Genomic DNA, 15,349 nt, shown 5'->3' on the forward strand with positions numbered 1-15,349 from the left:
TAAGTATTGCGCGCCCGGCGGACATCGCTGAATACTTCTGACGAGCACTGTATGTTGGATGAGAAGTGCTTGTAATTGTGAGTGTAGTGTTGTAGTGGCTTTGGATGCGTGTGTAGTCTGTGAACCAAGTGTAATCGGTCCATGCAAGCTGACTGGGTGCAAGCATACCTTATACTGTACAGCAGTAAGCGACACTGGTTCAATCACAGCACCCCTTATGTCCACCAATGCAGTACGTGGCCAGGTGAACACTTCCAAAGTTTATTACTCTGGCAGGGCGTGAACCCTGGTTCACCCGTGTATGAAACGCACACTCTACCACTGTACCACAGAGGCTCATATATATATATATATATATATATATATATATATATATATACGCACACACACACACGTATATATATATATATATATATATATATATATATACAGTATATATATATATATATATATATATATATATATACATATATATATATATATATATATATATATATATATATATATATATATACACACACACACGTGTATATATATATACATATATATATATATATATATATTTACAGTGCCCTCGCGTCCAACATGCGTTTGTCCAGCACGATTCGCGTCCAGCACGGAGAGCAAAAAATTAGTACGATTTAATATGATTTAAGTACTGTAAAACAGGTGCGTAAGCATAACACTGATGGAGCTCTGAGAAGTGGGCGAAATCCGCAGAGTTCGCCTCTAGCACGATCACCCCTGGTCCAACACGGTCATACTGGACGTTCCCGTGACGCTGACAGCCAATCAAAACTTCCGATCAAGTAGCCTCCCCTGCCCGCTATTGTGACGAAAACGTGATGTCGCCCAATGAAAAACGCTTCTGCTCTCACGTGATGTTTTGTTTGAATTTCTCCCGCCACAGCGCCACTCAGTTGCATAATTCACATTGGATGGTGCTTTTTTCTCGCTGCATTTTCTGCCCTTGCTACTGCATTTTACCCTGCTCACGATGCCTAGGAAGCCTTCTGAGAACCCCAAGAAGCGGCAGCACCTCCCTCAGGCCACCAAGCTAGAATTAATCAAGAGGCAGAAGAAAGGGGAGAGGAATTTCAAAGGATTTATGAGGGAGGTTGAGAAGGAGCAGCAGCCATTACCCGCTAGTGACGCCAGCAGCCATCCTCCAGGGACCCAGTAGGAATACCTAGTCTCAGATATCACCTTCCATTCCCAGCAAGCCCACCAACATTATCCTAAAAGGTTAGTTATCATTCATAGTACAGTATCATAAATTTATAATTACAGTAGTACCAATATATATATATAGGTATATGGTAGGTATTTAGGGTGACTTTTCCTAGGGTTGCTGACATAATTCATTTTTTCCCATAAGCTCTGTTGTTTGTCCAACACATTTTTGGTCCAACACAGGACCCATGCATGACAATATTACCGTGTTGGACGCGAGGGTACTGTATATATATGTATATATATATATATATGTATATATATATACTGTACTGTATATAGCTATGCCTAACACAACTGAACTACAGCATACAGTATAATAATCTCACTATTGAGCAAAATTCCTGGAGTAGTTTGTTACAATATATGTCTGTGGCAGTACATGTACAACCAACTGTAGGTCACTCACCATCCTGACGACTTTAGGGCTGACAATAGGAGCTTCACAAGGGGACCTGGAAACATGGAATACCTGTACATGTGAGGTCACTTATTTTGTCCATTATTCTACGGTAGGCCAATGAAAAATGAACATCACTACAGTATTATGACTGTGTGGAGTGAGCTCCTATTTTGATCAAACCTGGCTCTTATGACAATGGTTATAACTCAATGGATGGTCAGAAAGCTCAGCAATTACTATAGCTACAAAACAAAAATGTAACTTTAACTGGATCATTCTGCAGACAACCTAAAATCCAGTACTGTACTTACTATTTTGTGCACACTTCCAGACATTCCTCTCGCACTTGAATTTATCTGTCATCTCTCGGCCCTCACCTAACAGCGCTATTTTGGTCCAGGATGGCTTGTACTTGCCCCCTCGCCTCTCAGGGTATAGATCAAAGCCCCATCTGAGGAAATATTATAGTAACTGCTCTTTATTTCATCCGTGTTCAGTTGGTACTTTAACCCTTTCAGCCAGATGATATCAAATTTACTTTCATCTTGTGCTACTATAAAATTTATTCAATTAAAGATGAGATTCCCAGAACAAAATGAGTTTATTATCTAACTACTAACTGGAGGTCTTTCCTAAACTGAAGAAACTCATATGGAGGTATTAAATTAAAATTAAAATTGCATCATTGGACTCAAGGATTCAAGTTCCCAAAACTCTAGAATGGTTAATAAACTACTATAGTCCTTCCAAACTATCGAGATCGTTTAGGCGTTGTCCCTCACGGGAATTCCCCTACGTGTGACGGTGCCACAGTTTCTACTGGGCCAATTATCGGATTAGAGACAAACCTCAGGGGACAACCCTCACTCCCAGCTCACTACCCCTCTCTCTCTCTCTCTCTCTGCATATAAAATCAACATTTTCTATCTATCTCTCTATTGCCAGAAGCTTCAATCCCTTTGGGGGTGGCCACGAACAAATCGCCTCCACGTCGCCCTGTCCCCCGCCATTTCACTACCCTGCTCCCAACTCACACCCCCCTCTCTCATATACCTCTCCACCCCATCCCTCCATCTCATCCTCGGCCTCCCCCTCCCTCTTCCCCCCTCCATCTCATCCTCGGCCTCCCCCTCCCTCTTCCCCCCTCCATCTCACTCACATACACTCTCTTCGTCCTCTCCACATGGCCAAACCACCTCAGTGTGTTCCTCATAACGCTTCCTAACACATCCACATCCACACCACAAAGCTCCTTTATATCCTCATTTGTCAGCCTGTCTCTCCATGTGACTCCACAGGCTCCTCTTAAATAACTCATTTCCACTGCTCTCACTCTTGACTTGTGTCCTTCCAGCAACGTCCAAGCTTCACTTCCATACGTTAGAGTTGGTATCACAATACCGTCATGTAGTAACTTTTTCACTTCCATGCTCACTTCCCTGCTTCTTATCACTGCTTTCAAGGAACCAGCAACCTTTCTTCCCTGCTGTACCCTTCCAAGCACTTCATCTTCCAAACCTCCATCCTTACTCATCACACTACCCAAGTACTTAAACGTACTCACATTTTCCAATTCCTCACCATCCAACCCCACTGTACATTCACTGACTTCATCTCTCTCAAAGACTATCACTTTACTCTTCCCTACATTCACCTTTAGATTCCGTTTCTTACACACTCTCCCAAACTCATCCACCAAGCCTTGTAGCTCTCCTTCGTCTTCACTAAACAACACAGTATCATCTGCAAACCACAGTACAGGGAGTTTCCAAACACCACACTCTCTCACCAGGGCCACTCCAACATCCACTATCCTACCTTGTACCTCTTTTATTATCCCATCCATGTACAGATTGAACAACCATGGAGACATGACACATCCCTGTTTCAACCCAACCTTCAAAGAGAAAAATTCACTCAGTTCACCAAACACACGCACTGCAGCCTTAGCACCATCATACATACTCTTCACAGCATTCAACAACTTCCCATCTACTCCATATATTCTTAATACTTTCCACAATCCTTGTCTATCCACCGTGTCATATGCTTTCTCCAAATCCATGAAAGCCGCATACAACTTCTTTCCCTTCTCTAGAATCTTTTCCACTAAAGATCTAAGAATGAAAATCTGATCTACACAACCTCTTCCCTTCCTAAAGCCTCCCTGTTCTTCTCCAACTAATTCCTCTGTTCTTTCTCTGTCAATAAGTATCCTACCATACATTTTTCCTATTATACTAAGAAGACAAATGCCCCTATGATTACCACACACTTCTTTTTCCCCTTTTCCTTTGTACACGGGAATAATTATACCTGACTTCCAGTCCTCAGGGACTCTACCTTCCTCCCAGGCCAATTTGCACATTTTCCACATCCATTCTACTACTATCTCTCCCCCATACTTCAACATTTCACCACACACTCCATCAATTCCTGGTGCTTTCCCCAATTTGACTTTCTTCATTGCTTCCACAACTCCTATCCTACTGATTTCTTCCTGTCTTCTCACCTCCCTCCTTCTCCCAGCCATTCCCCTGCCATTTATACTCGCATTACCTCCATCCTCTATGTTCAACAATTCCTTAAAGTGTTCTCTCCATCTGCTCACTTCTTCTCCCTTCTCCACTAGTAATCTACCATTTTTATCTTTCACTCCCCTGCTAACTTCACTTCCACCCTGTCTTACTCTTTTCACCTCTTTCCAGAAAATTTTCTTACATTCCCTCCACTTTACACTCAAATTCCTTCCAAATTCCTCATCCACTATCTTCGTACTCTCTCTTACTAATCTTTTCACCTCTCTCTTTCTTTCTACATATAACTCTCTCTTCCGCCTCTCAACTTCTTCCACGCCCCTATTTCTCATCCATTCATTGTATTCTTTCTTCTTTTGTGCCACAGCCTGTCTCACCTCTTCATTCCACCATGCTGTTCCTTGCACCCCCCTCCATCTTCTCTTCATCCCACACGCCACATCACATGCTGCACATATTTCTTCTGTGAATATCCTGCACACACCTTCCACGTCCCCATCTGCTGCAATTCATATTTCCCCAATCGTTCCTCCACTTCTCTCTTTTACTCTGCCTTTTTCTCATCCTCTTGTAACCTTTCCACTCTCCTTACAAATACTCTTTCTTCCTGTCCTTGCCTTCTTCTACTTCTCCATCTTATTTGGATCTTGATTCTGGCCACCACCAAGTAGTTGTCAGAAAGTCCACTCCCCCAGCCTCTATAAGCTCTTGCATCCATTACACATTTTCGCATCCTTTCATCCACACACACTTAATCAATCACTGCCTTCCATTCATTCAGTTCACCACCCACCCTTCTCATCATTCGCCATGTATACCTGTGGATCATTTTGTGCCTGAAGAGGGTGTTGGCTATCACCAACCCCCTCCCAGCACGAATGTCCACTAACGCACTGCCATTCTCATCTATCTCAGCAGGCACACCCCACTCACCAATTATTTCATCCACCTTCACATTCCCTAGTTTACCATTCATATCACCAATCAAAAACACTCTCTCATTCCTTCCAAACTTTTCCATGCACACTTCCACATTTGTCCAGAACTCTTCTCTCACTCTTCTTGCACGATCTTGCGTTGGCGCATACACACACACACAATCGCCCACATTTGTATTCCAACTTTCAATCTTACCCACACAATCCTTGACCCAACTGATCCATATTCTCTTATGCTCTTCTTCCATTTTTACTCACAACTATACATACTCCTTCTTTTGCCCTCTCATTCTTGCCTGCTCCTGCACATATACCCCATCCATACTCCCATTCTCTCACCTCTCCATTTAGTTTCAGTTATTCCGCATACATGAACTTTCGCACCCTCAAGCAACTTGACAATCTCTCTCTCCTTCACCTCATCATTCGCTCCTCTTACATTCCATGTTCCAATTAAGGTACCATGTCCTTTGTCCGGTCTTTGGTCGTCATCTTTTGGTCATTCCTTGTCCGAGGCTTACTGTTTGTCTTTTTAGTTAGTTGAGGGGCACTAACCCTCCGCCAACCCTTTTAGTCGCCTTTTACAACAAGCAGGGATACTAGGGAAGTATTCTTGAAAAAAAAAATCTACCCCCCGGGGGGGGGGGGAGATTTATTTCTATAAGAAGTCTATATGGTTTTATGAATTATTAGAATTTGAGGAAAAACCTCCAGACTCTCTCTCTCTCTGCACATAAAATCTACATTTTATGGAGATTTATTTATATAAAAAGTCTATACGGTTTTATGAATTATTATAATTTGAGAAAAAGCCTCCTGACTCTGTCTGTCTGCCTGTCTCTCTCTCTGCATATAAAATCTACATTTTATGGAGCTTTATTTCTATAAAAAGTCTATACAAGTGGTAGAGGTAGGAGCTTCCATTTTTGATGGCGGTCAGAAAGGAAGTGACCTGTGGACTGACACCTGACCTACCCTCACTGACTCACCTACTAGCGTGACAGCAATGGAAAGCAACGTTGCCAAGTGTTGAGGTATTTATAAAACGTCATTGTTATTATTAAAAACAATAGGCATTTTCTTACACTATAGCCTTATTAGAGAATTATATATATATATATATACCGCACAGTGGGGCTATGCTGAATGAAAATCAACGAAATTTGTTGGTGTTCTTTGAATAAAACACTCAGTAAGAAAGACATGAAACTTATTTTTGGATATAACATACAGTAGACACAGTTTTCCTGAAAAAAAAAATGAGACATTGTGTATCCAAAAATACCTATAAATGGGATGGTGACACTCATATAAATGAAGACTTTTTTTTCAACCTCCTTTGGGGCTAATATGAACATACTTCAAAAAATGCACTAAAGCTTATGAAAGCTCACAAATCAGGCTCAAATCTCACCAAATATATAGGATAACAAAATGTACACGTTAAACATGTTTCACAACCAGAAATAAGTATTTTCAGAATAGGGAAACACATTACAAAACTTCTGTAAATTTTTCCGCTTTGAGCGAGTAAGCATTTTTCAGTTTCATGTTCATGGCACACAAAACACAATAATGTGAGCAAACTCAAATATTTTGAGAACATTCTAATCTGTAACACATGATTGGCAAATGAGGCAGTGGGGAAGCACACTAATGAACGACGATATCACTGAAATTGTCACAAAACACCGCAAGTCGTCCATGTCAAACGCAAGGCCGTAATCACCTAGGGTTGCCAAGTTTTCTGCCAGTATTGTTGAGTGAAGATGAATGGGAGTTGCAAGGTTTGGTGAATGAATTTGGGACAGTGTGTAGGAGGAGGAAGCTGAAAGTTAATGTAAACAAAAGTAAAGTTATGGTGTTTGAGAGGAATGAAGTCACAGAGTGTGCAGTGAGGTTGGATGGTGAGGATATGGAGAATGTGAGTGCATTCAAGTACTTGGGTAGTGTGATGAGTAAGGATGGAACTTTGGGGGATGAAGTACGTGAAAGGGTACAGCAGGGAAGGAAGGTTGTTGGCACACTGAAAGCAGTGATGAGAAATAGGGAGGTGAGTATGGAAGTTAAGAAGTCACTGCATGATGGTATTGTGATCCCTACCCTGACGTATGGAAGCGAGGCGTGGACCTTGCAAGAGGGGAACAAGTCAAGAGTGAGAGCAGTGGAAATGAGTTACTTGAGAGGAGCATGTGGAGTGACATGGAGGGACAGGTTGACGAATGAAGAAGTGAAGGAACGTTGTGGGGTAGATGTGGATGTGGTTGAAAAGATTAGGAGAAATACACTGAGGTGGTTTGGACATGTGGAGAGGATGGAGAATGAAAGACTGACTAAGAGGGTGTATGTAGGTGAGGTGGAGGGAGGGAGAGGGAGGGGTAGACCGAGGATGAGGTGGAGGGATGGAGTTGAGAGGTATATGAGGGAGGGGGGGGTGAGTTGGGGGGAGGGGAGTCAAATGGTGGGTGACAGAGTGACTTGGAGGCGTTTTGTCTGCGGCCACCCTTTGCGGGATTGGGGCGTCGGGCTATAGATAGATAGATAGATAGCATGTTCTTCTATGGGCAACAGGGCTGTGGGATGGCCTGGATTACTAAGAGGTTCCCCTGCATTTGCCTTCCTGGCTGCAATTGTTCCAACAGGAATATGATAAGCCTCAGACATGTGTCGGAATGTCATCTCTCCTGACATGACAGCTTCAGCTGCCCTTTTGAGGTCCTCATCAGAATATCTCTTCTGAAGAGTCTTCCTCTTGTAGTTCCTGACCATCAGAAAAGAAATAAAAGCATTCAAACCTACCGACAATCAAAATCCAGCAACATTGCTGTATTTGTCTGTTTATGTTCAGAATAACCCCACAGAATTAATAAATTCATTAACAATAAAGGACATGATAGAACCTCATCAAACTTGGTGTAAACTTATCTTGGTCATACATTAATCTACAGGTGAAATTTCATTGATCTGGGCCTAGTGCAAGTGCTTAAAATGAGATGTAGTATTTACAGAACACACCGGCAGGAGAAGAGCATTTAAAGGGCCATTACATTTAAAAGGACAAATGGGCATTTAAATTTTTTTATGGACATGAAAAAAAAGTCACATTCCACACAAACATCATTCAACAGTCAAAACATTATAATTTAAACTTTATATACCCTTCATATATACGGTATATAAGAAAAAAATTGAAAACGTTTGCAATAGCCCGTCGTTCAGAACAGCCCCATCGTACGGTATATATATATATATATATATATATATATACACAGTAATCCTTCCACTATCCGACGTAATAGAGCCAAAGGCATGTCCGGATAGTGGGCCCCAGCCTCCTGGACTTGTACTTATGGACCCTAACTCAGAAAAACACCTATACAACTCCCTCTGGACATGCATAGCATTGATTTAAGACCCAAATCACACCAATAAGGGACATAAAAGACTGAAATAAATGCAAAAGAACCATAAAATGAGGTTTTAAAGGTGAGTTTATACAATATTAAACATTCTGGGTACTTACAACAAGTCCCTGGCTCCTGGACTGGTACTTATGGACCCTAACCCAGCCTAATTTTGAAAGCCACCTAAATAACTCGCTACCGGACATGCATAGCACATATTTAAACCTATTTAAGACCTTATTCACACCAATAATGGACATAGAGATTGAAATAAATGAAAAGGAACCAAAGAATGAGGAATTAGAAGTGACTGCACCTCATCCAGGGTAATTACAACACGTTTGTGGCTGTCTTTTGTAAGGTTTTGGCAGTGGTCAAAATCTCTTGAAGCACGTACAGTAATCCAGTGTTGTGCTGCACTGACAGTAATTCTTTGCACTGTGAGTTATAACTGTTTAACACTGCACATTGTTAATTGCACCATGCCAGTTCCTAGAACCATTTGCACTCCACAGTTAATCCTTTGCACTCTAAATTCTAATTTCTTAACACTGCACAACATTGTAAATTCCCGTGTGGTCTAGTGGCGAGGTATTGGAGTTTATTCACAAAAAAATGAACAAGTGTGGCTCCCATTACAACATGCTACCACTCGCAATCGAAGTTAGGGTATAACTGTACTTGGGTGTTGGTGTGTGAGGGGGAAACAGAGTTGCCAGATCGCATCGGCCACATTACCAAACTCTTCAATTTCATTATCAAATTTAACTTTTCATTTCCAAATTCGTAATGCTAGCATTTATTCTTCACTAATTATATATACAAGTGGAAATACATGTAATCACTCTTTGTATAATTAACAGTATGTTGGTTATTTTCACGCTATGTACGTTAGAAGATTAATCAGAGAAAGCAAACAATCCACCATCTCCAACCTGTGCATCCTCATACATGTGAAAAATCCGTTTGCTAATGCAATACTCTGATTCAATAACAAGCGAAATTTTCATGACCAAATTGGCCCACATTTGATACTGAAAAATACCAAATGGCAACCCTGACAAGGGAGGGGGGATGAAGGAAGGGGTGAGGGTCTGTGGTGTAACAGCTGTTCGGCGCCATGCGGCAGTTTCAAATTACGGGTGGGAAAAAATTATGATTTTGGGGGGATTTTTTTTCTTTTTTTGGCCATTTTTGGGTTCCAAAGGTCCAGGCCCACAATGTCCGGTAAGTGGGGATGTCCGGAAAGTGGGCATCCGGATAGTACAGGGATTACTTGTATAACTTGTATATATACCAGTATATATATATATATATATATATATATATATATATATATATATATATACTGTAGATAAATTACATTGAGAATAGTAAATAGCTGATATGAGACAGATAGGTGTGTTTTGGTACAGATTCGGCAGCGTCGCGCGAAGGGGAATTCCCATGAGGGACAACACCCAAATGATCTCGATATTTTGGAAGGGACAGGTTGACGAATGAAGAAGTGAAGGAACATTGTGGGGTGGATGAGGATGTGGTTGAGAAGATTAGGAGAACTACACTGAGGTGGTTTGGACATGTGGAGAGACTGGAGAAAGAAAGACTGACTAAGAGGGTGTATGTAGGTGAGGTGGAGGGAGGGAGAGGGAGAGGTAGACCGAGGATGAGGTGGAGAGATGGAGCTGAGAGGTATATGAGGGAGGGGGGGGTGAGTTGGGGGGAGTGTAGTCAAATGGTGGGTGACAGAGCGACTTGGAGGCGTTTTGTCTGCGGCCACCCTTTGCAGGATCAGGGCGTCAGGTTATAGATAGATAGACAGACTATAGCAAAGTGTTACTGGAAGGACATAAGTCTTGCTCACTAAGCCAGCATACACTGCTGGTGTTACATCTTGTAAATTAGATTTCTTACACACTTAGTAAAGTAGGTTTTGCTTCAGACTATACTTCCTTAGTACACATTTGCAAACATAATTTAAAAATACAAGCATATGCTATACAAGGTGAAGTACTGTGGAGTGGACAGGGACTCTACCACTAGTGTATCTATATTCTACAGTTGTAATGATTGATAAGCAATGATGGAATAATGGAACTTCAAACTGGGAAGACTGGAATACATGTATAAGCTTAGTATCTGTGGAAGCTTGATATACGGTACACGTATTAATGTGATATACATGTGGGGAGGAGGTTTCGGTTGTCTCCTTAAAACTTAGGATACATAGCAAAGACGAAATAAGTCCCTTAATTTTGTCACATAGTTATGGAAACCCTATATTATCACTGTAGGTTTCATCAGCCTGCATTCCACATTTCAGGGTACAGTCTGCAATAAAAATATGGCCATACACACCCAGTTTCACATGTGATACCCGCCCTAGAAAAGGCACAAGCCTAATCAACAGCTCTTACATACTTGTCTTCATTCCCAGAACTGGATTCACTTCCACCGGCAGTTCCTTCAACATCAGCGCTCATAGTCCCCGTTCGGTATTTAGTACGAAATCATCAAATTGGAGATAGTCCAGATGGACGAGTTCAGAAACTCGATGTGATGTGATGTTGAGGTATTGCCTTTACAACGGCACCTCTAAACGATTTCCTTCTTTCTCTTTTCTCTATCCTCTGTGTCTTTCTGTGGTCACACCTCCTCTTCTCTTACTACGTGTAAGCTATAATCAGTCGCCTGAATTTCTGAGCTCCTTCACCTTCCTTTCTCTTTTTTTTCCAGCATTTAAATATTAATTTCTTTTTTTCAATACCACTTGTATTAAATAGAAGGTTCCCAAGTATACTATTTCTTTCCTCTATATATGGCTGTTGTAATTCTGCCAGTTGTGTTCTTTCTTCCATATATCCTGTGCAGTCTAATAAAAAATGTATCAAGTCTTCTGTCTCTGCATTACACATTGGACAATTTGTCTCAGTTCCCTTGAATCTATTTCTATTTGCTAAATTTAGCTGGTGTATTATCATATATTTCATCTACTCCACCTATTTCTTTCTTCCATTTTTTATATACTTCTAAGCTTGATTTATTTTCCATGTCTTTTCTCCACCAAGCAAATGTCCTTGTTTAGCGTCTTTACATGTTCCACGTTTATTCTTGATTATCTTCATACAATATCATCAGACCACCTCCCTTCTTATCCTCCTTTTCTCTCATACTCTGTATATTTACCATACGGTTACTTATCCTTATTTTATCATATTTCAGTTGAGTTTCCGTCAGACACAGTAACTGCTTACCTTTTACAATTTCGTATAATTCTGTACTCTTTACCTTTGTTAGGCCCTGTATATTTAGTAATTTGATTTTGAAGTAGGATTGGTTCTTGAATTCTTATTGATTTCCAACATTTCTATTTTTTACCAGTTCCCCATTTTTTATATACCACCCTCTTTCTCCTTGATTGCGTTTTTCTTTCAGCCTCTCCCAAAGCTTTTTTTTTTTCTCTCTCTTTCAGCCCTGGTCATGTCCAAAGTGATTAATATTTTTCTTGCAATGGGGCTTCTGGTGTTTTTCAAATTCCTAGCATTTTTTAGTACTTCCCATCTCATCTTTGCCTCTTTTAATTTTAGAAGCAAGGGTCTACTCCTTCCCTCCCTTCCCACTGGATTGCCTAACCTGACAGCATCCTCTATTTCAATATTCTCTACCCCCACCTCTTTCTTAATGATGTCAATGGTGGTTACCGTCATATTCGTTTTGGTTCAAGTTTCGGCTGATATATAATAATCAGAGCAATCGTGCATTGAAAGCTTCTATATTCATATTTGTTTTGTACTAAACATTATTCTACAACTTAAAATATATTCCCAATGTTCATGCAAACCCGATTTCGCAAATGATCGAATCCTTCTGTACAAAAGTGGAGAGAGTATCATACAGTAATCTTCATTATTTCAATTCACCTTGAACATAGCACGATTATAAAATATAACGGGTATTTAAATGAAGTATTTTACAAATATTAATCCATTTATTAATGTGTCCCTCAGAGGAGTATTCATCATTCACCTCGGTTGACGGTTAGTTAGTACCCCTATTGGCTCCTTGAAGATTGACGTCATGTAGTGCGAGAACGTCAGCCAATCACGGGGGGGAAGTCTAGGGCGCATCAGTGCTGCCAGATACAGGGAAATTTCCCTGTTTTGGGGGAAATTCAGGTCGCTACAGGGAAACAGGGAAGAAAATTCAAAATACATCAAAATCTAGGGAAATTCGAAAGATACTGAGATTTTATATAAATATTTTTGTGGTAGGTGGGGGCGCTCACCATCCACTCACTCAATGTAGTGCTGCTTTCGGGTGTCTGCCCTGTCCTCTCCTCCATCCTTCTTTCCTTCCATCTTCTATCTTTCCTTCATTCCTTCCTCTTTCTTCTGCCTATGGGTGACTGTACACTGAGTGACAAGCCAAATGGTTTCCCGTACACCAGGAAACTATTTACTACGCTGGCTGGTAACCATATAACCAAATATTGGCGCCTGGTGGTGTAGTGGGTAATTATTGTGCTCCAATCGGATTGAGCCGGTGGAGGTTTATATCCAAAGGATGGTTAGGGTTTATTGCTCACGTAATGCCACTCAGGGATGAGTGAGGTTGGTCACGCTCATCTTACATGTCAGGACCAACTGCCTAGCCCCGGGCTCCTACGCTCCTCATGGGGCAACGTAGGATTGGATGGTTGATGGATGGATGGATATATACCGGTATATATATATATATATATATATATATATATATATATATATATATATATATATATATATTGTTATGCTGGGTGTTTTTAGTCCAACTTCTCATCCTAAAAACGCCCGTGACTGAGTGGGGTCCTCTTTCCCGAGCGGAAATAAAGCACCCACAAAGGAATAGGGCATAAAAACTAGGCAGTACACCTTAACACATCTATTGTCTTAGTTCAATACACCATTACAATATAGAAACAAAGAGACACTGGATATGATTTGGACAGGATCACAGAGTTAACTTATCAATACAAATGTACACACATACATCAAGGGCAGAACGTGGGGCTTTTCAGATATACACAGATGATGTGTTATTAATACACAATACCTGTATTATTGTTATAGGCAGAACTGACATTTAATATTCTAAACCAGATGCACTAAGAGTAGAAAGGGCCAGGGGTCAGGAGAGTGAATGTTACTATAACTTGTCAGGGTGCGAGTCCGACACTCAGGATAGTCACTTAGCCGCGGTAACACTGTTCACAGGTTTCTGTTTTTTCTTGGCGCACCCCTAGTTCTGACCTACTGTTTCTGTACGTCTCTATGTTCGTGTTCACTAGTCTTTTCTGCTCTGCCTGGATATTCGTCTCACTGTGTGTCACTTATATTGTTCTGGCCATACTCTTTCACTGTCACTGTTCACTCCCGTCTCTGCAGTTTAAGGCACAAGAGAGGCGTTGAAATCACTACTATGCCCTTGGTTCCTGGGCTTAACAGAGGAGGCGCCCGGGCGTGGGAGGGGGCCCTACTGGGGAGCCCTCCTGTAGGAGGCAGTGCACCGCCCGCAGGGGCGTCGCTGCCTGGGCTTTCTTCATCAGGGGTGTGCAGGGAGGCTCTCCCGTCCGGGGGCCTCAACCTGATAGGAGGCCCTCGTGCTGGAGCCTCGTCGGTGGGGTGCAGGGAGGCCCTCCGGTCTGGAGGCCTCGACCTGATAGGTGGCCCTCGGGGCTGGGGTCGAACAGCTGCAGGAGGCAGGCCTATCGCCTCTTACTCCGGGCGGAGGGCCGTGGGGGAGTGTAGCCCAAGCGGCCCTGCTCTGGGACCTGCTGGTCGGGCCTGGGAGTCCGGGTACTGCGGCCGCCTGCAGGGTGGGGCGCCGTCAGGAGTAGACTGCAGCACCTCTTCCGTCGGGCATCCATCAGGGGCTGGGACCATCCAGGGTTAGGCGGCAGGACCGGGACAGGACCATGCCACCACTCAGGCAGCAGCTCTGGGGAACCACACCTGGAGGGAGAAAGCAAAGGGCGTCCCACACAGCCGAGAGGTGGAGAGCCGGCCGTGCAAGAGACCTCCTCCTCCGGGAGGACCCAGGAATCGCAGATGAAGGGCGTACAGTGGCCGCTTCTTCCCCCACACATACAGTGGTCGTTGTGGCGGTTCCGCAATTCCTAAGGTCCACAGCTGAAGGGCGTACAGTGGCCACTCCTTCTCCCACACGTACAGTGGCCGTTGTGGTGGTGCTGCTCCCGAAGGAGGAAGAGGCAGATGAGGGGCGTACAGTGGCCGCTCCCTCCCTAGCATGTACAGTGGCCGTTACTGCGGTTCTGCCTGCCCAACGGGAAGTAACTGAAGGGCGTACAGTGGCCGCTTCTTCCCCGGCATATACAGTGGCCGTTACCTCGGTGTTATTCCCGTAGGAGGAGGAGGCAGTGGATGAGGGGCGTACAGTGGCCGCTTCCTCGCCGACTTGTACAGTGGCTGTTATCGCGGTTCCACTCCTCCTTCCTTTGCCAGTCGGAGCACACTCAATAGCTAATGCTCCAAGGCCGTCTCCAGATGTGGCTGTAACTGAAGGGTGTACAGTGGCCGCTCCTTCCCCCACACGTACAGTGGCCGTTGTGGCAGTGCTACAGGGGGAAACAACTGAGGGGCATACAGTGGCCACTCCCTCCCCAGCACATACAGTGGCCATTACCGTGGTGTTGCCTGGGACTGAATCTGGCTCAGTCCCACCCCAAACCTGGTGAAGGCTGCCCCACCCGCAGGGTCGTGTCGTTATCCTGCGTGGCTTCTGTCTGACCGGTTGGGTGGAAGAGGGACTCAGGACAGGAGAGCCCCGGCACCCTTCTTG

At 43.0% G+C, this 15,349-nt stretch overlaps 1 protein-coding gene across 1 annotated transcript in view; it reads right to left on the bottom strand.

Annotated features, from left to right (window-relative positions):
• LOC145402281 (mitochondrial inner membrane protease ATP23 homolog) overlaps nt 1-11,095 on the bottom strand; it is a 44,741-nt gene extending 33,646 nt beyond the window's left edge. Inside the window, exons 1-3 of the mRNA XM_080274410.1 lie at nt 10,937-11,095; nt 1,948-2,087; nt 1,643-1,688 (exon numbers count right to left, since the gene is read on the bottom strand). Of these exons, the coding sequence (XP_080130536.1) occupies nt 1,643-1,688; nt 1,948-2,087; nt 10,937-10,998 (248 nt within the window). The 5' untranslated portion in view covers nt 10,999-11,095. The remainder of the gene's footprint in view (nt 1-1,642; nt 1,689-1,947; nt 2,088-10,936) is intronic.
• Between the last annotated feature and the right edge of the window lie 4,254 nt (nt 11,096-15,349).

The sequence above is a fragment of the Coenobita brevimanus genome, chromosome 57 (assembly GCF_032717465.1).
Source record: "Coenobita brevimanus isolate Jiangsu-jjx chromosome 57, ASM3271746v2, whole genome shotgun sequence".
Classification (NCBI taxonomy): Eukaryota; Metazoa; Arthropoda; class Malacostraca; order Decapoda; family Coenobitidae; genus Coenobita; species Coenobita brevimanus.